At 47.9% G+C, this 24,043-nt stretch overlaps 9 protein-coding genes across 9 annotated transcripts; 7 read left to right on the top strand and 2 right to left on the bottom strand.

The window, feature by feature from the left end:
* Positions 1 to 53: 53 nt before the first annotated feature.
* POJ06DRAFT_250596 (uncharacterized protein) lies at positions 54 to 2,048 on the top strand. Its single transcript, XM_056187311.1, has 3 exons — positions 54 to 1,203; positions 1,258 to 1,877; positions 1,931 to 2,048. The coding sequence occupies exons 1-2, from the start codon at positions 200 to 202 to the stop codon at positions 1,643 to 1,645; spliced, it is 1,392 nt and encodes a 463-aa protein (XP_056044597.1). The 5' UTR covers positions 54 to 199; the 3' UTR covers positions 1,646 to 1,877; positions 1,931 to 2,048.
* Positions 2,049 to 2,270: 222 nt separating this feature from the next.
* On the top strand, positions 2,271 to 5,765 carry POJ06DRAFT_250594 (glycosyl transferase). Its single transcript, XM_056187310.1, has 3 exons — positions 2,271 to 2,401; positions 2,503 to 2,625; positions 3,083 to 5,765. Exons 1-3 carry the CDS (start codon positions 2,342 to 2,344, stop codon positions 5,492 to 5,494), a joined length of 2,595 nt encoding a protein of 864 aa, XP_056044596.1. The 5' UTR covers positions 2,271 to 2,341; the 3' UTR covers positions 5,495 to 5,765.
* A 121-nt stretch (positions 5,766 to 5,886) lies between these two features.
* On the top strand, positions 5,887 to 8,008 carry POJ06DRAFT_250591 (adenylate cyclase associated N terminal-domain-containing protein). Its single transcript, XM_056187309.1, has 5 exons — positions 5,887 to 6,030; positions 6,090 to 6,432; positions 6,496 to 6,809; positions 6,867 to 7,347; positions 7,404 to 8,008. The coding sequence occupies exons 1-5, from the start codon at positions 5,981 to 5,983 to the stop codon at positions 7,839 to 7,841; spliced, it is 1,626 nt and encodes a 541-aa protein (XP_056044595.1). The 5' UTR covers positions 5,887 to 5,980; the 3' UTR covers positions 7,842 to 8,008.
* A 103-nt stretch (positions 8,009 to 8,111) lies between these two features.
* On the bottom strand, positions 8,112 to 9,520 carry POJ06DRAFT_237294 (uncharacterized protein; the record flags this gene model as incomplete). The annotated part of the gene is made up of 3 exons (XM_056185943.1): positions 8,112 to 8,978; positions 9,031 to 9,396; positions 9,476 to 9,520. The coding sequence occupies 3 exons, from the start codon at positions 9,518 to 9,520 to the stop codon at positions 8,112 to 8,114; spliced, it is 1,278 nt and encodes a 425-aa protein (XP_056044594.1).
* A 973-nt stretch (positions 9,521 to 10,493) lies between these two features.
* Positions 10,494 to 11,533, top strand: POJ06DRAFT_195009 (Alpha/Beta hydrolase protein; the record flags this gene model as incomplete). Its single annotated transcript, XM_056184976.1, has 3 exons — positions 10,494 to 10,655; positions 10,709 to 10,855; positions 10,907 to 11,533. The coding sequence occupies 3 exons, from the start codon at positions 10,494 to 10,496 to the stop codon at positions 11,531 to 11,533; spliced, it is 936 nt and encodes a 311-aa protein (XP_056044593.1).
* A 218-nt stretch (positions 11,534 to 11,751) lies between these two features.
* Positions 11,752 to 12,395, top strand: POJ06DRAFT_281033 (uncharacterized protein; the record flags this gene model as incomplete). The annotated part of the gene is made up of 5 exons (XM_056189919.1): positions 11,752 to 11,782; positions 11,861 to 11,959; positions 12,078 to 12,183; positions 12,237 to 12,297; positions 12,354 to 12,395. The coding sequence occupies 5 exons, from the start codon at positions 11,752 to 11,754 to the stop codon at positions 12,393 to 12,395; spliced, it is 339 nt and encodes a 112-aa protein (XP_056044592.1).
* A 271-nt stretch (positions 12,396 to 12,666) lies between these two features.
* Positions 12,667 to 13,812, bottom strand: POJ06DRAFT_267307 (chromatin modification-related protein EAF7-domain-containing protein; the record flags this gene model as incomplete). The annotated part of the gene is made up of 3 exons (XM_056189231.1): positions 12,667 to 13,449; positions 13,498 to 13,634; positions 13,719 to 13,812. The coding sequence occupies 3 exons, from the start codon at positions 13,810 to 13,812 to the stop codon at positions 12,667 to 12,669; spliced, it is 1,014 nt and encodes a 337-aa protein (XP_056044591.1).
* Positions 13,813 to 14,113: 301 nt separating this feature from the next.
* Positions 14,114 to 17,104, top strand: POJ06DRAFT_221360 (MCM2/3/5 family-domain-containing protein). Its single transcript, XM_056185624.1, has 2 exons — positions 14,114 to 14,475; positions 14,529 to 17,104. The coding sequence occupies exons 1-2, from the start codon at positions 14,273 to 14,275 to the stop codon at positions 16,990 to 16,992; spliced, it is 2,667 nt and encodes an 888-aa protein (XP_056044590.1). The 5' UTR covers positions 14,114 to 14,272; the 3' UTR covers positions 16,993 to 17,104.
* A 4,580-nt stretch (positions 17,105 to 21,684) lies between these two features.
* Positions 21,685 to 23,933, top strand: POJ06DRAFT_250570 (cytochrome P450). Its single transcript, XM_056187308.1, has 3 exons — positions 21,685 to 22,081; positions 22,162 to 22,315; positions 22,383 to 23,933. Exons 1-3 carry the CDS (start codon positions 21,928 to 21,930, stop codon positions 23,647 to 23,649), a joined length of 1,575 nt encoding a protein of 524 aa, XP_056044589.1. The 5' UTR covers positions 21,685 to 21,927; the 3' UTR covers positions 23,650 to 23,933.
* The last annotated feature ends 110 nt before the right edge of the window (positions 23,934 to 24,043 follow it).

Below are 24,043 nucleotides of genomic sequence, written 5' to 3'. Positions count from 1 at the left end.
CATTGTTTTAGTGAGTTCAGTCCAAGCGTGGACGAGAGCAAACTATTTGAAAGATTTAACATTACCAGAAGCGGCCAGGCTGCAGCATGCTATAATACTTTACGCGCATATTGCGAGAAATTAATGTGCGAGCTGACTAGCAGAAATTGAAGACAGACGTCTCTCGCAATCGCGTCCCCTTCACTGGGAGTAGGCAACGATGGACCAGGCCGGATCCGACCATTGCCATTCAATATTTAACGATGACTTAGCTGTCACTCAAGTCATTTCATATGGTCATAATTCCACTCCTATTGAGAGTGAAATCAAAGAACCGGAGTCGAAAGTACGAGTGGCGTCACTTACAGACGCCGTAGATGAGGTGGACGATTCTGACGACGCTGCGTCGGTAGCGTCTATCGACCCAACGTCGGAATGGAACTACAATGTGAATTACCTTGCTCTGCTTAATTATGAGATCGAGGAATTTATGCATCCGGCGTCACATTTTCGGAGGGCTGTTACAGAGAATGATCATGGTCACCTGACCACAAAAGGTGCCCTTACGAGGCGGTTTGGATTGACTGGCGAGTCTACAGCAAATTATCCTCTAAAGGCGAGCATCATTGAATCACGGACGCATTGGTCTCCAGAGGAAAAAGAATTGTTTTTCGAATATCTCGGAAGACGGTCGCGTCATGATCCCGTTGGGATCTCGCGTGGAGTTGGCTCGAAGTCAACTGTGGAATGTGCAGAGTACATTGCTCTTTTAGAACGGGGACTACAGCAATTGAGAGCAAAGGAGCGGAAAAGAAGACTGCATGGTATGCGGATGCGATGGAGACGACTTATGAGAAAGATTCCGGCGGCGAGAAAAATGTCAGGACAGTGGATTCGGTTTGAAGAAAGTGAGAGCCGAAGACTGGAGAACTACACAGAACATTCAAGTAGAGATAAAGAGGCAAAAGCCTGGTTGAGGTCCCGCGCCATACCTGAAGAGCCACAACCGCTGAAAGAGCAGCTGTCTGCGGAGATCGACAAGGAAGAGAGAGGAGCTAGTAATGATGAACTACAGCGAATATCAGGCTTGCTAGACAACTACTGTGCGGACTTAATTGATCGTGAGAACGAGGCTCATCCAGATGACGTATACTTTGATGGTATAGGTGAAAAGGTTGCTCGCGAGTGCCAGTTGCTTAATGTCGAAAAGATTCTTGAACTGTCCTTAAGGTGCGATGGATTGTTCGGTATAGCTTAGCCTATTCTGTTTCTAATGACTAATAGGTTCTACTATCAACAAGAGAACCTTTCAGCTTCTGTCACGGAGTACTTACATCGGCATGCACTCCAGTTCTCGACTATCAGCTTCTTTCACGGTCTCGTACGGCAATTTACCAGACGACTGGTCGCCACAACTTTGACAGTTGCAGAAACGCGATTGTGTGTATCGGGAATACGAATGTTTCATAGAACACAAGTAGTCCATCGCGAAGATGTAGAATCGGCGTGCGCAGCAGTCGGTGCAGAGGTTAACTCGGATAGGTTCTGGATAGCTTTCAAACGACGAAATGAGGGGCTACGAATAACAGAGCCCAAGTCAATCCGTGAGATAGGCGCGGAAGAAGTAGCAAAGTTATTGAGCATTCCAGTTACGCGTCGGAGATGACTAAACAATGAACAATGATTTTGTTGAGAGCATTACTCGGCGTTTTGGTGCGGCATGTTAATGGCATGTTTTTCAGTGTGTTTACATCTCTCTCATGCTTATATAAGGAATTTTCTTGCAAGTCTGGTGTTCGGCTGTGCTAGTCGGTACTCGGTAGATATCAGGAAGCAGGTGTTGGGATTTTTTTGGCTGCGTCTCGTGACTCCAGATCAGGTGCAAACAGGAAGAGCATCTACGGTTCTCCAGTCAGTCCCAGCATTCCTTGTCGGAATTCATGTTTCATACCAAGATGGAAGCAGTACGCAGGGGATCGTCCTATCTGCCGCGTGCCTCACTAGTGCGCGGAATATGTCGGATAGCGCAAACCTTCAACGAGTAGAGCCAAGAGTATGCGATTCCAAGGATGCCTATCTAACTGAGAGCTTCTGACGACCCGTGCTGAGCCTATCGTAATTTGATCCGCGCGCCTGTGGCGTCATCGCGCATAGACACATGTCGTATGTGTGGCTTCCCCTCTTGTGGCGGTGCATCATGCTGTCGGTGTCGGATTGAGGGGCAACGCAGATGATCGGAGGTGCTCTAGCCGACTTCCATAGCTACTCACTCTGGATAAATACCTCCACACACCGGCCAGTCTTCCCCCGAGAGATTTTGCTAATACCACCCATCCCATATACAATCCATCCACCATCCGCCATGTCTTCTTCCTACTCTGCCTCCACTTCCTCTCCCGATCTTCCGCGGCCTAAACACAGAGTGAGTATTTATTCGATCCGATCATCTGGATTGTTGGCCGATGCCAATGAAAGTCACGTAGGTGATTTGTGTCCGGCTGACTTCCGCTTTCTTTACTTTAGCGTACGCCCACAGGCTTCAGCCCTAAGGAGATCACGAACATCGAGGCGTCTATCCCTGCTGAGTCTCGTCAGGTCTGGCAGAAGTTTGGTGTCAAGGAATTTGGCGGCAAAGAGGAATTTCAGGTGGGTGCTATGGTTTGATTGCTACATTCTTACTCTCGCGGGCTGCCATATGGATCAATGGCATTCCACGTCCGCTCATGTCGATTTCGTTTGGTCATTATTGCAACTATTTGTTCGCATCCGATTATTCTTCATGCTGCATTGCCGGAGCCGGCCATTAGCCACCTGTGAGTGGAGTGCTCCTGCACCGCCACTGGATGATGTCGGTCCGGGCTAGCCAGTGCCGCAGTGGGCCGAGTCCCGTGTCGGTGGGATCATTCGATGGAGTGAGTGGTCTGTGCCCAGAGCTCGCGTCAGCCACCGATGGTCACGCTTTGCTACACATGACCTCCACATCTGGGGGACCACTCGAGCCGCATTTTGCGTCGAATTGAGTTTTTTAATTACGCATTGATCCATATGGCTTCCCGTTACAATTTGGATATTTCTTGACCATATTCACTGACTCCTGCCGCAGCAAGAATTCATCCGCCATGTCGAGACCACTCTTGCCCGAAGCATTTACAATTGCGACGATCTGGCTGCCTACCAAGCTGCTTCCCAGGCAATCCGAGATCGATTGATCATTGCCTGGAACAAGACCCAGCAGAAGCACACAACCAAAGACCAGAAGCGTGTCTACTACCTCTCGCTCGAGTTCTTGATGGGCCGTGCTATGGACAATGCGATGCTTAACGCTGGCATCAAGGATATTACCAAGGCCGGGGTTGCCGATTTGGGTTTCAAGATTGAGGATCTTCTGGAGCAGGAACCCGATGCTGCCCTTGGCAATGGTGGTCTCGGTCGTCTTGCGGCTTGCTTCATTGACAGTATCGCGTCCACGAACTATCCGGGCTGGGGTTACGGGCTCCGCTACCAGTATGGCATTTTCAAGCAGCGCATTGTTGACGGATACCAGGTTGAATCGCCTGATTATTGGTTGACATTCTCCAATCCGTGGGAGATTCCTCGTTACGAAATTCAGATTGATGTTATGTTCTACGGCTACACTCGAAAGTACACGAATGATGATGGAAAGGTTGTCCATGTTTGGGAAGGCGGTGAACAGATCCAGGCTGTTGCATACGATGTTCCTGTGCCTGGTTATGGCACTGAGACTACCAACAACTTGCGTTTGTGGGCCAGTAAGCCGACTCGTGAGTTCGACTTCGAAAAATTCAACGCAGGTGACTATGAGAGTTCTGTCCGTGAGTCTCAAAAGGCTGAAACGATTTCCGCCGTTCTGTACCCGAATGACAATTTCTACAGTGGCAAGGAGCTTCGTTTGAAACAGCAGTACTTCTGGGTTGCTGCCTCTCTTAACGATATCATTCGACGGTTCAAGAAGACGCATCGCCCCTGGAAGGAGTTTCCGGACCAGGTTGCAATCCAGCTTAACGACACTCATCCTACATTGGCAGTGGTTGAGCTTCAGCGCATTCTCGTAGATATGGAAGGCGTCGAGTGGGACGATGCATGGAATATTGTCACCAATACTTTCGGCTACACCAACCACACGGTGCTTCCTGAGGCCCTGGAGAAGTGGCCGGTTCCGCTTTTCCAGAACTTGCTTCCACGTCACTTGGAGATCATTTACGACATCAACTTGTTTTTCTTGCAGCAAGTCGAGAAACTATTTCCCAAAGAACGCGAACTCCTTGCTCGTGTCTCTATCATTGAAGAATCTTCGCCGCAGCAGGTCCGCATGGCGTACTTGGCCATCATAGGTTCGCACAAAGTCAACGGTGTTGCTGAGCTTCACTCTGAGCTCATCAAGACAACTATCTTCAAGGATTTCGTCACTATCTATGGTCCGGATAAATTTATGAACGTCACCAATGGTATCACTCCGCGTCGCTGGCTGCACCAGGCTAACCCGAAACTTTCCAACTTGATTGCTTCTAAGGTTGGATCATATGACTTCTTGAAAGACCTAAACTTGCTCAAAAAGATCGAGCCGTTCGCTCACGATCCCAAGTTCCAAGACGAATGGGTTGCTATTAAGAAGTTTAACAAGGCCCGCTTGGCTGCTCACATTAAGGAGCACAATGGCTTCGACGTCAATATTGACGCTCTTTTCGATGTGCAGGTCAAGCGCATTCACGAGTACAAGCGCCAGCAGATGAATATATTTGGTGTCATCCACCGTTACCTCTCCATTAAGACCATGACTGAGGAGGAGAAGAAGGAGGCAACTCCTCGTGTCTGCATCTTTGGTGGCAAGAGTGCCCCTGGGTACTACATGGCCAAGACTATCATCAAGTTGATCAATGCTGTCAGCGAAGTTGTCAACGCCGATGCCGACATTGGTGATCTCCTCAAAGTCGTCTTTATTGCGGACTACAACGTAAGCAAGGCAGAAATTATCATCCCGGCTTCCGATATTTCGCAGCATATTTCTACGGCTGGTACTGAGGCATCGGGCACTAGCAACATGAAGTTTGTCTTGAGCGGTGGTCTTATTCTCGGTACTGTTGACGGTGCTAACATTGAGATTACTCGCGAGGTCGGCGAGAACAACATATTCCTCTTCGGTCACCTTGCGGAGTCCGTGGAGGATCTTCGCCACAAGCATAGGTTCTCCAAGGTCCCGCTAGATCCCAACCTTGAGAAGGTCTTCGAGGCCATCGAGAGCGGCATGTTCGGCGATCACAACATCTACGGCTCGCTCGTGTCCTCCGTGACCGGTTCGGACTACTACCTTGTCTCCGACGACTTCCAGTCCTACCTCGATGCGCAGAAGCTTGTGGATCAAGATTTCAAGAACAAAGACACCTGGGTCAGTCGAAGCATCACTGCTGTTGCCAACATGGGCTTCTTCTCGTCTGACCGTGCCATTGATGAGTATGCCGAGTCTATTTGGAACATCGAGCCAATTGCAGTGGAATAGAGTATGGATATCTAGAATAGTAACGTGATTCGCACAAGTTGGGTTTGTGCCTTTATTAAAGTGGATATATAGTTGTTTTTATCTTGAAATGTCGCCTACCATACAGTTATAGGTTTTGATCGATGCGTTTATAAAAGTCTAGAGTACCTTGTACTTAGTTACTTAATTATATAGTTATGAAGTTTGGACTAGTGCTACATGTGTTGTTGCTCATGGCTGCCGTAAATGTTACTAAACGCGACTGATCCGTGATCCAGGAAACTTGATTACCCCTGAATTCAGCATAAGCGTCAAGCTGTAACTGCAATTGAGTCCTTAAATGGAATATTAAATTGAGCTTATACCATGACAATCGCGTCACGATGCCAGTTCTCCCGTGCTTTCTGATAACCACTCAAACTCTCAGACGACGAAGCTGGCCAGCCGTATTGGTTTGCTTGATCAATCCACCCCTAGTCACGATTAGCATCGAACTACGTAGTAGACATGGCGGACGTCAATATTCCGGGCTATAATATGGTGACTCTGATGAAGAGGTAAACAGGAACTGTATTATTCGTCGCGGGTGCCTTGTTGTGCATGCTGACGGACATAGGCTCGAGGCGGCGACTTCGAGACTCGAGGATCTGACAGTCTTCCAGACACAGGCTATGCAAAGCCGGGGTCTTTCTACTCCTACGACCTTGTCAGAAACCACGATTCCTGGGTCTGTTACCCCTACGCCGGCAAGCACGTCTACATCGACCATCGCAACTCCTGCTCCAGCCGCTCCTGTGTCCACACCGGCACCGACACCGGCACCGGCTTCGGAGCCGACTCCCGCCCCAATTGTCGAAGAGCTCCCAGCTTCATTAAAAGAGTTTGACGACTTCGTTGCGGATCATGTGACCCCATTTGTGGAGCTCAGCAAAGGAATTGATCCTCTGGTTGAGAAGCAGGTTGGTCTAAAGTCCTCAATCGAATGGGAAAACCCACGCGCTAACTACCTGTTACTCCTCTAGGCCAAGTATTTAGTCGCAGCATTTGATGCGGAGCGCGAATTCTTGCGCATCGTCTCAAAGTCAAAGAAACCAGCACCATCGTCTCCCGTCTTCCTTGATCTATTCAAGCCGATTACAGCTCAAGTCGAGCTAGTTCAGGACTTGCGTGAAAAGAACCGAACGTCCAAGTTCTTCAACCATTTGTCAACAATTAGTGAAGGTGCACCTGGATTAGGATGGGTTGGTGTTGAGCCTACTCCTGTTCCTTTTATTGGGGAAATGAAAGATTCTGCGCAATTCTACTCCAACCGCGTCTTGAAGGACTACAAGGATATGTACGAGTTCTGACTGTTAAGGTTTGCAACTGGTAGGTATTAACAGTTTCTCAACAGTGATCGAAAGCATGTCGAATGGGCGCAGTCTTTCCTCAAAATCTTGACCAGTCTTCAAGCCTACGTGAAGAAGCACCACACAACAGGCCCAACCTGGAATGCCAAAGGCGAGGAAGTCCAAAAGGTGCTGGCGGAGTTGTCTGGTGCGACACCTGCTCCTGTTGAAGCTGCTGCTGGAGCCCCGCCTCCTCCACCCCCACCTCCGCCACCTCCAGCTTCAGTCTTCCAGGTTGCATCTGAAGCGCCGGCTCCTAATGGTGGACTGGGTGCCGTTTTCGCTGAGATCAATAAGGGCGAGGCTATCACTTCGGGCTTGAAGAAAGTCGACAAGAGTCAAATGACACATAAAAATCCGTCAATCAGAGCGCAGGAGCCCATACCGTCGGATAAACCCGGCAGTCCAGCACCACCGTCAAAGCCTCAGAATCTAAAGCAGAAGAAGCCTCCAAGGATAGAATTGGAAGGTACCAAGTGGATTGTGGTATGACTCTATTGGCGGAAGAAACAAAGTGTCTTTGCGCTGACCTCTTGCTCTAGGAAAACTTTGAAAACAATCCTGAGGTAATTGTCGAGGCAGAAATCAACCACGGCGTTTTCATTCACCGTTGCAAGAACTCTACTGTCCAGATTAAAGGAAAGTTCAACACCGTGACTCTGAACGAATGTAACTCCACTGGTTTGTTAGTGGAGAGCTTGGTTTCTAGTGTCGATGTTATTAAGTCAAACAACTTTGCACTACAGGTGACTGGCAAGCTGCCTACTATTTCCGTTGATCAGTGCGACAACGGCCAGATTTACTTGAGCACGGAATCCCTGAACGTTGAAATTTATACCTCGAAGTCATCAGGCTTGAACGTGAACGTGCCTGACGAGGCTGAGGATGGCGACTTTAAGGAGCAGCCGGTGCCGGAACAGTTGCTGCACAGGATTTCAAAAGGCAAGCTTGTAAGCACCATTGTCGAGCACATTGGTTAAGCGTTTGTTCGAGCATAGGCATAAGGATCTCCACGATCCCTGTGCATTTTGGTTCAATTATTGTCCTTGACGGTTTCAGCAGATTTTGATGAGTTAGCCTTTCATGTACGCAGATCGAAGAGAAATGTATGTACCAAGACGAATGTTAATAATGCATTGTACAGTAACATATAATATACTCTACATATGGCCATGACAAAGTAGGGTTCGTTATGAACCATAATGTGCATACATGATCACCAATACTTCGACTTCTCCTACCACGGCACATTACTGTCTGTCTCGTACATAGAACAGGTATGCATTTTCATGCATATATAGAGGCAGCGGTGAAATTACCTCCGAATGGCCTCTTCGGGTGATTGGGTCTCGGAGATAAACTGCATGACATGTCTTGTATGAAATCTCAAGATGCCATGGAACGATAGCAAAAGGTGCTAAGAAAGTCCGCGGCGTCCATGGCGTGAAGTAAGGCTTCGAAGGATCTTGCAAACCATACGCGCCATCCTGCCATGGGAGTGGTGAACCGCAGTATTCCTCCAAGTAAGGATAGTACCATCGCGGATCGTAGACACTCGCTGCACCTCTAAATAACCTGACGAACTCCTGCAATTCCGTTTGCTGGATTTCGACTCGCCGTTGGGCAATTCTCTTCAGCAGGTCCTTGGCTTCTGCACTAGGTTCCGAGGCAGTACTATCGAGTCTGAAATATTCGGTTGCTAGCTGACTGATGCTTGGATCATCAGCAGTCACGGCTTCTCCAGCCTGGAACGAATCACGATACTGTTCAACTTCCATTTGTCCCTTTGCCACAAGATCCTCTGCCGAAACTCCATCCAAGGTTAGATCCTGGATCTTGTTCATCAAATTCTCCACCGTCATAGCTCGGACTTTCTGATACAAGCGCTCAGGATCATACGGACCATCGACACTAATGGGCGTAAATTTCTGCTCAAACATATTCCTAGGATCTTCTTTGCAATTCTCCTTGAACTTTTCAAAAGCTTCGAGTTGTTTTGTGTCCACCTCTTTCGAGAACCCTTCTGACGGCTTTTCTCTTCCTACTGCTGTGAGTACACACTCAGGCTCCACGGAAAACACGTCGCCAGGACGAAGTGGGTAGAAGCCATGCTTCACCTGTATACGGGTTAGATCATGTCTAGTCACACTAGACGGATAATATACGGACCTTCGATCCATTGACCTTCACCTTCCCTGATGAAATAAATTCTCGTGCTTGCCTTGGACTGCTGGCAAACATTGCTCGAAACATTGCCATGTCCAACCTCCGTTCTATGGGAGCATATAACTGTAATGCAATTGGTACCGGCTCTCGCTCACCTGACTTGTCATCTTTGTCGTGTAATGTCTCTGCTCCAACGAGATTCTTCTTGAATACACCCAGCCAATTATTTTCTGTGATATGATCGCCATGATACGCTCGTGTTTCTCTTTTTGATTCCCATTTCTGTTGATATAGTGAGGCACTTCGCCGATAAGCCTCCTTCTTGAAAAAATTGTATAGATTTTGCTTATGCCATGACGCTCTTAAAAGCTTTAATAATTAATTAGCATTACTTCCAGAAATTTTAATAGAGCTTTCGCTTCACAATTGTACAAGGAAAACTGCTTACACCTCTCGCTAGTGATCGAAGCGGAGAACTGGGTTTCTTCGGCATGTCGACCGTTGGGTCCTTGTTGAGTCTAGTCGTGGAAATTCGCTCTCAGTGATACCGTAAAATCGCAGCCGGACTAAATATCCTAGTGACGGAATACAATAACTGCGGCAATAATAAATTGTCGTTTGCTAAAATAATTCGGCGCGTTTGATAGTCTACAAAAATTTCTGGTGACGCTTACTTCGCTCGTATTAGACGGCATTAAAGTCAGCATTTTGACCATTACCGTCACAACGCCGAGATCCTATGCCACACCTTTTTGCCAGATGATAGCGACAAGGCTTAGCGCGCGCTACTAGCACAAAGGCTTTCGCGCGCTCGGATGTGTATAAATATAATCGCACTTTGTCACAACTCGATTCTGATTTTGGTTAGTGTCAGTAGACGAAGGGTTCGTGCATACTAAGAATGAGGATATTATTTTTCCCATCGCATGTGCAAGGAATTCAGGGGGAGCGTGGAACTGTGATGGAAAGGTTAGGGCCTTAGGGGTCACCACTCACCAGTCTGGACGGAATAATAATATACCGCGACCGATTCGTAGCGTCGGCCCGGTCGGCCGTCGGTTTGTTTACCAGCTCTCGGTCAGGCAAGATGATACACCGTCCTTGCCAACTCAACTCTCCACCAAGATCTTCATGATACCTTCGGAAAAATGTTCGCTTGGTGCCAGCAAGCATATTTTCTCAGCTTTGTTTCAATTGCGGCTTGGTTCCATGTAGCTGAGTCGAGCGTATTTTTGCGCACTAAGCTCAACCAGATAGGGCAAACAAATGACATTGCTGGGGGTTCTCGGCTTGTTTTCTACCTAAGAGATGAGATATTCGCTCCTTTTAGTACTTCTCGTGTTTTGCATAGGGCTAAGGTAGGTAGTCTGCCACCGGTCGTGCACAATTTTTCGCTCCCGTTGATTTCAGGTCTGTCATGCCTTACAATCAATTCTATTGATGGTAATTATCAGGGCGATACGCAGATGGTCTCGGAAGGAAAATACACTGGAGGCAGACACTTTCGACGGGTTCCGGACGTCACTGATAAAGAGAGCATACTATCGTTTGCAAGAATGGCTGCGAACGCATACACCGAAGATCCATCCTCGGATGGGTGGGTCGAAGTTGGCGCACCTTGGAATAGAGTATACGGGCCGATATTTTCTGTTTCGCAATCGTAGTGATTAACGCGACACAGTCTTTAGGAATTGGCTGGGACTCTGACGGTGTCCGAGGTCAGGTGTTTGTGGCGACGGCCCGGTCAGTCGTCGTCATCGCACTAAAGGGAACCACGACCCTTCTTTCGACTAATGGAAGCGATACTTACGAAAACGATAAGATCAATGTTGCTGTTGAATTCTTACCTATATTGCAACTTTGAACTAACGTCGCGTAGGATAATCTCTTATTCTCGTGCTGCTGTGGTAGAGTAAGCTTTGCATGGACGACAGTATGCGACTGCTACACAAAGGATACATATACCTGCTCCCAAACATGTCTTGAGAGAGAACTGAGATCAAAAGACAAGTATTATGAGGCGTCCCTGAGGGTATATCATGATGTTGCAAAATTGTATCCAACTTCCAGTATTTGGCTTACTGGTCATTCCTTGGCTGCGTCGTTGAGCAGTCTCATCGCTCAGACGCATGGTGTGCCAGCTGTCGCGTTCGCAGCACCAGGCGAGAAGCTAGCGGCATCACGACTGCATCTTCCGACGTGGCTACATCCGGATAGCGAGAAACACATCTGGCACTTTGGAAATACTGCTGATCCTCTCTTTATGGGTACTTGTAACGGGCCGCTGTCGGTTTGCGCTATCGGGGGGTATGCAATGGAAAGTCAGTGTCATTCGGGATTGGAGTGTGTATATGACACTGTTGCTGATAAGGATTATGAAATGTCCTTGACCTATCATAAGATAGAGAAGGTCATTGAAATTATTGACGAATATGATAAGCCAGCAGCGTGCTCGAGACCCATGAGCTGCCAGGATTGCTACTTGTGGAACTTTATCCGTGATTAGTCGTTTATTGTACTGATATGCGATATACAGTTAATTGCACGTTCTGTTTCCCACGTATTTAAGAAAAATTATGTTTGTGTAGTTGAAGATTCATACATCCCTGGCAATTTTCGCCCTAACCCGTTCTGTAAGATTTCACCGATTTAAACAACTTACAGATGTCATCACGTTTACCTTTTAGATCAATCATCAGATCATTCTCGTCGACTACATCAAGAATGGGTGTTACTGTTACTCCAATTGCTCCCGGTAAGCAGTTATTGAATCTTTCGGGTGTCTATAGCTGCCGATTTCAGCTAGCTGACTCGCGTTTTGTTATTTGAACAGGCAACGGCGTCGACTTTCCTAAGGTCGGCGACACGGTCTCCATGCACTATGTCGGCACATTGGAGAACGGAAAGAAGTTTGATAGCTCTAGAGATCGAGGTATGTCATATATTCTCCGTTCTTGTATTTGTTTCTAGTGATCTCGACGATGACGTTGTAATTTCTGTGGCCGAGTTATAGCTATAGTGACGTCGTGGCCATGACTAACAAGCAGAAGGCAAGCCATTTGATACCAAGATCGGCGTTGGCCGCGTCATTCGTGGATGGGACGAGGGCGTTCCACAGCTCAGTCTTGGTGAGAAAGCTAGACTTACCATCACTGGGTACGATTTATATGAATGTTTATCGGGTGTTGCCGATTTCTAATGAATGATAGTGACTACGCCTATGGATCGCGTGGTTTCCCTGGCCTGATTCCTCCTAACGCTACTTTGATTGTGAGTTTCGTTTGGGTCTACGTAATGTAGTGATCTGTTTTCTAATTTTGCGTCAGTTCGAGGTCGAGCTTCTTGGAATCAATGGCAAAACTGCTTGAAATTACTAGGATATAAAATTTTGCACAATATGCTTGCTATTTATTTAAGAATGTATTAAAGTGATAATTTTCAATTGAGGATAATGGCACAATTAGGCTGAAGTAGTTAAGAAGGAAGTCATTGATTCGTGAGATTTGTTAAAGCCTATTCTTCATAATTACATAACCTCATAGTACCCTAAAAATACACAACATAACTAGCTAAGTCGAACCACCGCAAATATCGTACATTCTTATGAACGGATGGTACGTTGACTACTCGCAATCAACATTATTTCTTCGTTTGCCGTGAGCTCCGTCGTGGAACACGCCGCGTTTTGGCAGCAGCTCCACCTCTTCCGCGTCGACCTCGTCTACCGCGATTATAAACCGGACGACTGAGCTGTTCTTCCTCCCCTTTGTCGCTCCCCTCCGATTCGTCCTCTTGCTGTTCATCCTCACTTTCCTTCTCTTCGTCGTTGTCCTCGTCTTCCTCGTCCTCTTCGTCAACCGCTGGTTCTTCGTCATGCCGTCTTGTGATCCGCCCGCCGGTACCTCCTCGTCTGCCGGCTCTGCCTCGTCCTGGCCGACTACGAGTAGTTCCGGAACTCTTATCGTAAGCACCGGAGCGGCCACGTCGTCGCGTAGAGCGAGGTACGACTTCTTCTGCTTCTTCTTCTTCGGACAACTCTTTGTCCGATTCTTTGTCCTCCTCTGGCTCTGACTCCATCTCAAGACTACCCAGATCATCATCCTCGCCGCTTGCTTCACGTTCTCGTTTCATACCCCTAGTAACTGCCCCACCTGCAGTAGTTGACATCTGAGCTGGGCTTGTCGCCTGACTATCAATTGCTCTCGCATGTTCGAGCATTAAGTCGCCGTACTCTTCCCATGGCAAAGAGAACTCCTCTCTCATCTTCGGCGGAACGAATAACGAGTTAATAGCGTCTGTGTCTCTCCCTTCTTTCTGGTCGGCTTCTAATTCTGCTTTCTGATGCCGAGTTACCATTGTTGTTGGTGGGGAGGACGGCATATCGACAGGTGACTGAGACGATGATTCCTCCGATCCATCCTCCTAAAGATGTTAGACGCCGAACATCGAGGATATATGCAAATTACTGACAAGCTCATCTAATCCTTCAAGGTTATATAATGTAGATAATTTGTCCCAAATACCCTTCATAGTGAGATATGGCCCCTGGATACTTGCATTATTGACCATTTGACCAATGCAGATCATAAGAAAATGCTTATTTATTCCTATTTGACAATTACATTAACAACCGATCCGACTTTAAATGCACATCCATGGATCTTCGAGCGGACTTAAAGAGAGTAACTCACCGACTGGCTTGTACCGACATATTGCCTTGAAAAGAGCGGTCTCCTGCTCGATATTCCACGCATCCGGTGGGACATCTTCTGCCTTTCGCACCATATTCAAACAAAGTGTATATGTACAAACTACAGATTAGCACATATATCTTCTATCCACGGATTATAAAATCTACTCTTCGTGGCGACGGTGCTTACGACATGACGAGTGTGTGGATGGTAACTCAGGGTATCAGTTGCAAGGCATTACCAAACCCTCAGACTCGAGACTGGACGGCCAGGAGAAAGTCAGAATTGTCCGCTAAGCCGCAAATGCAAGTGTCAGTGTCACATTACCCTCTCTTTGTCTACGCGTTTTTACGCGTCGCGTCGCGCTAAACCCATCCCTGGCCAGCGAACTATCCCGCTCTTCTCCCTCCATGCACTCATCTGATCTACTACTCGGTCAATTTCACCAGTCGGTCGCACTGCCATCCTTTTCTAATTGTTGGCCAGCTTTGCGAATTTTGGCGTGCTATATTTGATATTTTCTTCATCAGTGGCCAGTTAACATATTGTGAACAATGGACACTCAGGATGGCGAATTCGTGCCTCTCAATGACGCGGTCCAAAATGATCGCGTCCGCAAGTTCATGGACTTTCTCGACGATGAGGATATTGCTACAAACTACAGAGACCATATACGTTTAATGCTAGCACGCAATGAACGTCGCCTTATCGTCAGTCTCGATGAAATTCGGGAATTTGATCGCGACTTTTGGAATGGGTAGGCTTTTTGGTGATAAGAATAGAGATCTTTGGACAGCTAAGATTTATTAGAATCTTGAACGAGCCTTCGGAGTATCTACCTGCCGTAGATCGTGCGTTGAAGGATGTCGTTATGGCAGTTCGCGACAAGTCGCGCCATAGCGCTAATGAGTCTGATGTCTTTTACGTTGCATTTCGAGGCGGTTTCGGTGATCATGCGGTGAATCCAAGAACGATCTCAGCGCGCCATGTTGGAAAGCTCGTCAGTCTTGAAGGTATTGTGACTCGATGCTCACTTGTTCGTCCTAAAATTGTCCGATCGGTACATTACTGTGAGGAAACCAAGGTTTTCCATGCTCGCGAATATCGTGACCAAACTATGGCTACCACCATGCCAATTATTGGCTCAGTCTATCCTACCGAAGACCCGGAGGGACGTCCTCTTATAACAGAATATGGCTATTCTACATATCGCGACCATCAAACTATGTCTATCCAGGAGATGCCTGAGCGTGCTCCTGCTGGACAGCTTCCGCGAAGCATTGATGTAATTCTCGATGACGACCTCGTCGATACAGTCAAGCCTGGCGACAGAATTCAACTAGTCGGCATGTACAAGTCCATGGGCAGCAGATCCGCGTCGAAGGACACGGGCTCCGCCCAATTTCGCACCGTTATTCTTGCCAACAATATCGTTCTGCTGTCAACGAAGGCTAGCGGGGGTGTCGCTCGTGCCCGTATCTCCGACATCGATATTCGTAACATTAACCGTGTTGCACGGAAGCGAAACCTTTTTGAGCTTCTGTCACAATCACTTGCTCCGTCGATATACGGTCATGACCATATCAAGAAGGCTATTCTACTTATGCTGCTGGGCGGTATGGAGAAAAACTTAGATAACGGCACTCATATTCGTGGCGATATTAACATTTTGATGGTTGGTGATCCTTCCACGGCGAAGTCCCAGCTCTTGCGCTTCGTTCTCAACACTGCGCCCCTCGCCATTGCCACTACTGGTCGCGGATCGTCCGGCGTCGGTCTCACAGCAGCAGTTACATCTGACCGCGAGACTGGTGAACGAAGATTAGAAGCGGGAGCTATGGTACTTGCTGACCGCGGCGTTGTCTGTATCGATGAGTTCGACAAGATGAGCGACGTCGATCGTGTTTCTATTCACGAAGTTATGGAGCAGCAGACTGTTACCATCGCAAAAGCCGGCATTCACACTTCACTTAATGCACGATGCTCGGTCATTGCGGCTGCTAACCCAGTGTTCGGGCAGTATGACACTCACAAAGATCCTCACCGAAATATCGCCCTTCCTGATTCGCTTTTATCTCGTTTCGACTTGTTGTTTGTTGTTACGGATGAGATCAACGATGCTCGTGACCGAGCTATTTCAGAGCATGTCTTGCGTATGCATCGGTATGTCAAACCTGGCGCGGAGGAAGGTGTCCCAGTACAGGAGGACAGTGGCCAGAGTCTACAGGTTGGCGACGGATCAAGTTCGCGACATGCGAATGGTGACGTTGAGGACGATGAGGATATCGAGGTGGCTGGTGGTGTTGGCGATGACGCGGACGAGCACAAGGTCTATGAGAAATATGACGCCTTGTTGCATGCTGGTGTTACAACAAAGACGAAGATTAACGGCACCAAGAAGATCGAGGTTCTCAGCATTCCATTTATTAAGAAGTATGTTCACTATGCAAAGACACGTATAAAGCCGGTTCTATCGAAGAATGCAGCGGATTATATTGTCGCTACATACTCGGGACTTCGAAACGACGAGTTGAGCTCCAATCAGCGCAAGACTTCGCCAATTACAGCGCGTACTCTTGAGACACTCATTCGTCTTGCGACGGCTCATGCCAAGTCCCGACTGTCAACGCGTGTTGAGACCAAGGATGCTAAGGCAGCGGAACAAATCCTGCGATTCGCGTTGTTCAAGGAGGTCGTCAGACCAGAGCGCAAGAAGAGACGTAAATTGGAAGGTGAGTATGACAGCAGTGATAGCGAGTCCGATGAGGACGAGTACGATGAAGATGCGGACGACCAGTCGTCCTACACACGCCCGCACTCGGCTGGGAAATTGACTCCTCGTCAACATGACATGAGAGTAGCTCGTGCAAAATCGAAAGCAGCTACTCAATCGAGCAAGATTGATGAGCTCGAGGAGGATCCTCTATATGATGAAGATCCACAGACTCAAGATAGCTTCCGGGTACTGGCTGAAGCGGTTGAAGCGATGGGAGTGGCAGACACTGGGGATGGAAGCGGTAGCATGGCAGGCCAGCAGCCAGGAACAGGTATTTCACCATCCAGACTACAGCAGTTCAGCAGAATCCTCGGTCAAATGTTGAACACACCTATATTTGCTGATGGCTACGCTCGGTTAGAAACGCTCATCACGGAGATTAACAAGAGAATGCAACAAGAGGACCAGTTCTCCGAGCAGGAGGTAATGGCAGCTCTGAACCGTATGAAGGACAAGAACCAGATTATGGTGTCAGAAGATATGGTGTATGCGATTTAACCTGCTGGTGGATACTATGCGACTTGTGGTGAAGGAATTGGTTCTGTTGTGGTGTTGGTGTAGATTGCATTGGTGGCTAATGATGTAAAATGGACTAATAATAATTTGCACATTCTTAGTATTATATACACGCCACCCGTCGCAAAATATGATAATCAATGGCATCCTAATTGCTATTGCTCCTTGGAACTAGAGTGTGCACATTGTCATACTTTGTTGACAAATGAGGTACCTGGCCCTCTAGCCATGCACGCAATTATTTGAAATTAGATCCTAACCACACCTCAATAGCAGGTTTCCGCGCAAATTTCTTCTACTTCTACTCTTTTAATTATTTTATGTCGCTCATACCATTCTCAGCGTCCTCGCCATAGTGTGAGTTAATCCCGTTAGCGGAAGTGGGCATTTTCGTTCGTCCACCGTCGTCAGCGACATTCTCGTATGTTCTGCTGCTTTTGACGCAATCCCTGCTGATGTTGTGAGTCGTGTGAGTCTCGATATGCCATTATGACGACCGTGATACAGGCTCTCTCAACTTTGCGAGTGTGAAGGGTCACGACGTATTGTAGTGAGATCTATTGGACGACTCTTCTAACATATGGGTGTCCTTTACAGCGCTGGCAACCTGAAGTCATATGCGGTGATAGCAAGGACGCAAACCCGGTGGTAAGTATCGCAATTGCAGTGATCGGAGGATCCTCTGTGATTGGAGTTTTTCAAGGGAAAGAAGACGGTCATGTGCTAGCCATGAAATTGAGGCAGATATCTCACTCTATTCCTCGATGAGGCATGTCAATAACATTCTCATTCGACACAATAATCTGGTTGCCTGAGCTTGGATGAGTTAGTCTCACTAGTTATAAGCTACCCGTCAGATGTTGAATTCGAGGGCTTCTATCAGGATGACAGGCTTCCTTTCGCTCGAGCAACTCGTCAACGATACCAAATATCACATATTTAATTTCCTAACGAGTACGTACAATCAACCCACCATTGTGTTTTGAAGTAGTCAACAGCTTGCGCATGGATGCACACCGAGCGGAGTTCTCAAGACAGACAGCCTGAAATCCTAGCTACGTGCTAGATAACTTGGATATTAATGTCAAATCAATTTGACTGTGAATTGCATCGGGCATTCTTGAGCCGCTCGTCGGGGTGATGTTGGAAGACCTAACCTGTGACAGTTGATTAAAAACACTGCATTGACCCAGGTCCCTTCCCTATGGAAAAATCATCGACCCTGCACACACAAACCGTACGCATGTCACAACTTGTGTAAGGTACTATTACGACTCGATGAAGACACTCGCGAAGGGACTCCGCAATTCTGTCCCAGTGACTCGCGAGTCGCAGTGACTCCTCGAGACCTGCATATCCACTTCGACGGGGCTTTGCTGAAACAATATGGGGGAGCAACTGGGACTAGCCTCTCCCATATGGCATATGACTTCCTCCGACAGACTTACAAGAAATATTTAGATACAATTTATTACAGGCATTTGCATACCTACGTTATTGGCTCTCCAGTCTGATGACCGTTTTGGACTTAATAATGAGACAAAGGACCTATAATAATCTACATTGGTGAATGAAAGTCAGATTTTGAAACACACCAATGGGCGAACACAACGAGGCTATGAAACAGTCAAATAATTAAAAGCGAATCTGTTGCTCCAACCATATCTTTGTGGGGGTCACAGTCAATCCAATTAGCGTGGTCACCACTCCCATGTAAATTGACGCTATTAAAAGAGATAAGGTTACAAAATGAATATATCCCTTCTATAAGTCGAATATAAGTCATATCTCACTAACCGGAAATCCCTAACTCAACGACACCTTGCGCAGATGGTGCTCATGACACTGGTGGTCATTACATTTCGACGGCTAGGTGGTCAGGATTAATGCAGGCCCGCTGATGGCACAAGTGCGACGCCTCGTAGCCTCGGTAGAGCAAGTTATATACGCCATCCTCGCTGGCAGCAGTTAGAGAACGAATCATTGGTTGGAGACGAATAATAGTTACCTCTTTGTTAGATAGCAGACCACGCGATGGGCATACTGAGAACTCGCCTGTGGCGACCTTGGTGCAGTACCTCAACAGTATGTTCCTTGTACCGTTGATGTCTCGGTCGCAGACAAGCCCACAGTGTGCGCATCTGAACACCTTGCTCCCCCCAACGTTGTTCTGACGCCCACATGCTCCGCATGTCTTGCTTGTGCGTGCCTCGCTGACCAGCACCATCCGGCACCACCAGTACTCCTTGACTTGTTGACGGGCGTACCAAGTCATGAACGTCCGCACTCCCGGGTCTAAGGATATCACCCGAGGAGGTGGACCTTCCAACATCTTCAGCGGCCCGGGATCACACAGGTAAGCTGGCTGTCAACGCCTTCTTCGATTTAGGGACTCCCTCATCCTGTATGGCGCGCAGACATTCGTTGTACGTCCACCGTGCTGTGCCAATCCACATGGTATGGGTCTTTCTGTTGCTCGTTCTGTTGCTGGTTCTGTCGTCGTCGCCGCTGTTGTCGTTGCTTTTGCAAACCCATCGTTATTGAGAAAATGTGAAGCTAGATGAACAAGAAGAGGGTTTGTTGGAACTCGCAAGATAGTCGTTAGACCTTGTTGCGTTCCCGTTCCAAGAGGTATTGACAGGGACTATTTATACGTTCAATGCCTACAAGACCCGATACTCCTCTCTAGTGAATGACTGTATTTTCTCTGTAGCTAATCTTTAAGAAGTAAAGATTTGCAGGAACTGCTGAACATGGCAGTACGGGTGAAAATACAATCATTTTCCTAAACTCTCTAGAGTAGGGATCTACGATCATACGACTCTAGCACAGAATATGATATCATCATATTCTGTCCTGATGACCCCGCACGGCATCACTCTCAGGTGGTCTCTATCAAATGATCTTGATCATCGTGAACTGGCCGTCGCCTGAGGAACGATGGTGCGGTAAATGTGTACCTGAGTCAGGGGTACACTAAACTCTAATACAGGATCTCGACGTGGCTCTAATCACACGACTATCACTTGAACCGGCACTCACTAAAAGTGAGGTCCAGTCCGTCGGCTCACCATCACTAGTATCAAGTATCATGACGTAGAGAACACCATGGGCGACTACCGTTTGCCTTGTGCAAACTAAAGAGCGTACACATTTACTATCTCACTATGAGGATACAGTTGTCCTTTCAACACGTTATTGGCGCGCGCTGAAGAAGTACGTAGATGAAGGCTGGTCAAACGTATATTAGAACCATGCTCGGACGAAGGCGAGAGGGAAGATTCAGCGCTCAAGCGGGAACACCACGGCAGCCGGGATAGGTGAAGATATTTAAATCTCAGACGAGATGCACAGAGGCCGGACAGCGACAAGAACCGCGCGACGCAAGGCTTGCGTGAATGGCGCGTGTTGCGAGTTCGCGATGGCGGCTCGCGTCGGCGGAGCGCGTCGAGCGCGGAAGATAGCTAACATCAGACGAGAGGCACAGATACCGGACAGAGACAAGAACCGGGTGCGAGTGTAATGAAAGGACCTTTTTCCGGGGTCAGGGGGGTGTCGAAAATTAGCTTGTCCGTGTGTCGCTTGGGCTTGTTTGATTAATGATTTTTTATGTGGGTTTTCTTGACCTTGGCTCCTAGGAAGAGGAGCAGCCTGGCAGAACATAGGAGGAGTTTGTTCTCGCTGCTTGTACATCGCAGCACTATTGTCCACCAGATGCCGGTTTGGGGAACTAACGGCAAGTCAATGCCTCTCGATCGAACGTCTGTCGGACCAACTGTTAGGGCTGTCGGCGGATGGCGGATATGGCGGATTCTATCAGCCAAATTAAAACGTGGCGGATATTTGCGGATATCGAATAAATATCCGTCAGGTTTAGAATCGTTAGGGTTGTATGAAAAATGTCGCGACTAAAATGGATGCACCATAAAAGGCGGATTTATTCGACAAGATGGCGGATGGCGGACAGGATCAGATTAGTCGGATATCCGCATCCGACACAGCCCTATGTAGTCCGAAGTTTCAGCGAATTTGAAGATGCTTTTTGACTAAGTATTCGTTAGTCATGAAATTCGTGGGCAACGCTGTGGCAGGCGGCCTTTCCGTCTCGACCCCATGCCGGCCGCGGTGACGAGAATCGAACCAGCCCCTGGTAACGCGTGTATTACCATCCTAACTTGACCATAATGAGTATCCCTATTGGAACACAAAGTAGATAAAAAGCAACCCCCGCCCCCATCCGCTCAAACACACTAACCATTCGTGGGAGAGGGGGGGAGGATTGGGTCCAAGATGAGTAACGCACCCTTCGTATATTTACAGGAGGTGTCGCAGGATTCGGTCCAAGATGGCGAGAAGCAAGCCTCTTGGTCCCGCTCCTGCGACGTCTTTCTCAACAAGGTAAAGGGCACTTGCTCCCGTTCTGCGACGCCTTTCTCAACGAAGTGAGAAAGTGCCAGCGGCAAGGGGAGTTATTAATGCAACGACACTAACCAAAATCAGATTATTCACACGCGAATCATTCGCATACGGCTGTAACCAGAATCAGATTCGAATTGTGATATTCGGTGGCTCCGATCCCGGCGTTGTCAATGGGTCTGGTGCCGTCTAATACAATGGCCTGATTCACTGATCCGAGATGGGCCGATAAGGTCGGACCGAGTACGAGCGAACTCATCGCTCGGCAGCTGTTCCCAACTCGCTAAAATGCTGAAGCTAGCCATATCTGGGCTAGCCAAAGTATAATTTTCCGAACACGAGTGCGGTCACATAGAAGTACAGTCGTGCTTACCCGGATGTCCCTCATCGCATCGTTTATCGTTGTTCGGCCACTCGAAAATTGTTCAGTTCCCAGTTGCTCTCCCCCCCTCGCTGAAGGTACCGCCAGTCTCTGCACCATTTTTCCTCTCCTCAAGCACAATGGCTCTTGAAAACTCCTCTTCAGAGTCTGTCTTCATTGACAGTGTGGTTCTGTCATCTAATCTGGAGTCTCTCTATACTGGCATACTCACGGGCGTTTCCGTTTGGAAGCTCCTCTTCGGTGTTCTCGTCTGCGTAACAATCTACGACCAAAGTACGTGCTTATTGTGATTTGTCGTCTCGGAGTTATATTTTGCTCTTCCCAGGGACTGGCATCGTTGACATTGAGCATAGTTTCCTATGTCACTAAGAAGGGCAGCATTGCCGGGCCCCGGTTCAAATTGTACCCTATTATTGGCCCGTTCTTGGAGTCGGTTAATCCCAAGTTCGAGGCCTACAAGGCTAAGTGGGCCAGCGGTCCTTTGAGCTGCGTTTCTGTATTTCATAAGTATGCATTTCGCTCATTAGTGGTGCTTTTGTTTTGTATCGAGAAGTTGACTGTTTCCGTTGTTTAGGTTTGTTGTCATCGCGTCGACGCGGGACCTTGCTCGCAAGATATTTAACTCTCCTACGTATGTAAAGCCCTGCGTCGTTGATGCTGCTATCAAAATTCTAAGACCTACGAACTGGGTTTTCATGGATGGCAAGGCCCACGTCGACTACCGCAAGGGTCTCAACGGTCTATTCACTCGCAAGGCATTGTCTGTTTACTTACCTGGTCAGGAGGAGCTTTACGACAAGTACTTTAAAATTTTCCTTGAGATGTCCGAAAAGGGCCATGTGCCTTTCATGCACGTTTTCCGCGAAATCAACTGCGCTGTTTCATGCCGTACTTTCTGTGGTCATTACATTAGTGAAGAGCAGGTTAAGGTTATCGCAGACAAGTACTACCTTATCACTGAGGCTCTAGAGCTTGTTAACTTTCCTATTATCCTTCCATTCACCAAGGCCTGGTATGGCAAGAAGGCTGCTGACATGACCCTTGATATATTCCAGCAGTGCGCTGCTAAGTCTCGCAAGGCTATGGAGGCCGGCGGTGACGTTACCTGCACCATGGACGCCTGGATCAAGGAGATGTTGGAGGCGCGTGACAACGTTAAGAAGGACGATGGTACCTCTGGTGTCAGCATTCGTGTTTTCAATGACAAGGAGATTTCTGAGACTATCTTCACGTTCTTGTTCGCTTCGCAAGATGCTAGCTCCAGTGCGACTACGTGGCTTTTCCAGATCCTGGCTGACCGGCCAGATGTGTTCGCCAAAGTTCGTGAGGAGCAGTTACGCGTTCGTGACTACGATGTCAACAAGAGACTCAGCATCGACATGGTTGATAAGATGACATACACTCACATGGTTGTCAAAGAGGCCCTTAGATACAGACCCCCGGTTATTATGGTTCCCTACTTGGTCAAGAAGGACTACCCCATCTCTCCTGACTACACAGTTCCCAAGGGCTCTATGGTCATTCCGACCGTCTACCCTGCGCTCCACGATCCTGAGGTCTATCCCGAGCCGGAGACATTCAACCCAGACCGATGGATCGGCGATGATAGCTTGGCCAACAAGGCCCCCAAGAACTGGCTTGTTTTCGGTACTGGGCCCCACGTCTGCCTTGGGCAGACATATGCGGTTATGAACTTTATTTGCATGATTGGCAAAGCTGCGCTTTTGATGGACTGGACGCATGAGGTCACTCCCGAGTCTGAGGAGATTAAGGTGTTCGCTACTATCTTCCCTCAGGACAACTGCAAGTTGAAGTTCACCAACCGGGAGATTGCGACGTAAGCGGTCGAATGGTGGGTTAAAATTGGTAATTTTTGTACAATAGTGGTGGTTCGCGTTAAAGAGGTGATTGGCATTAATAGACACTTGGGGCGATGTCCGAGCAATTCCTCACACACACTGGAAGTTTTTGCCGACATAAGTTTTGTATTTAGCCATTATAGGAGTGTGGTATTCTAGAGGCGTTTGACTTAACTCCTTTTCCCTTTGAATAAATAATCAATGTTATATTTCTCGTCTATTGTTTATTTACTTACTTGATTGTAACAACGTGTAAGATTCGTCCCTACATCGATGCGTTTACGTATACGCTAAGCCTCTTTTCCATCTAATTCCGAGAGAGCAGCGTCTGAGCCAATCTCACGGCCTACCTTTGGAAAAGATGAATAACTCGTAA

The sequence above is a fragment of the Lipomyces tetrasporus genome (assembly GCF_029532465.1).
Source record: "Lipomyces tetrasporus strain NRRL Y-64009 chromosome Unknown POJ06scaffold_4, whole genome shotgun sequence".
Lineage (NCBI taxonomy): Eukaryota > Fungi > Ascomycota > Lipomycetes > Lipomycetales > Lipomycetaceae > Lipomyces > Lipomyces tetrasporus.
This window is presented reverse-complemented; position numbering and strand designations above follow the sequence as displayed.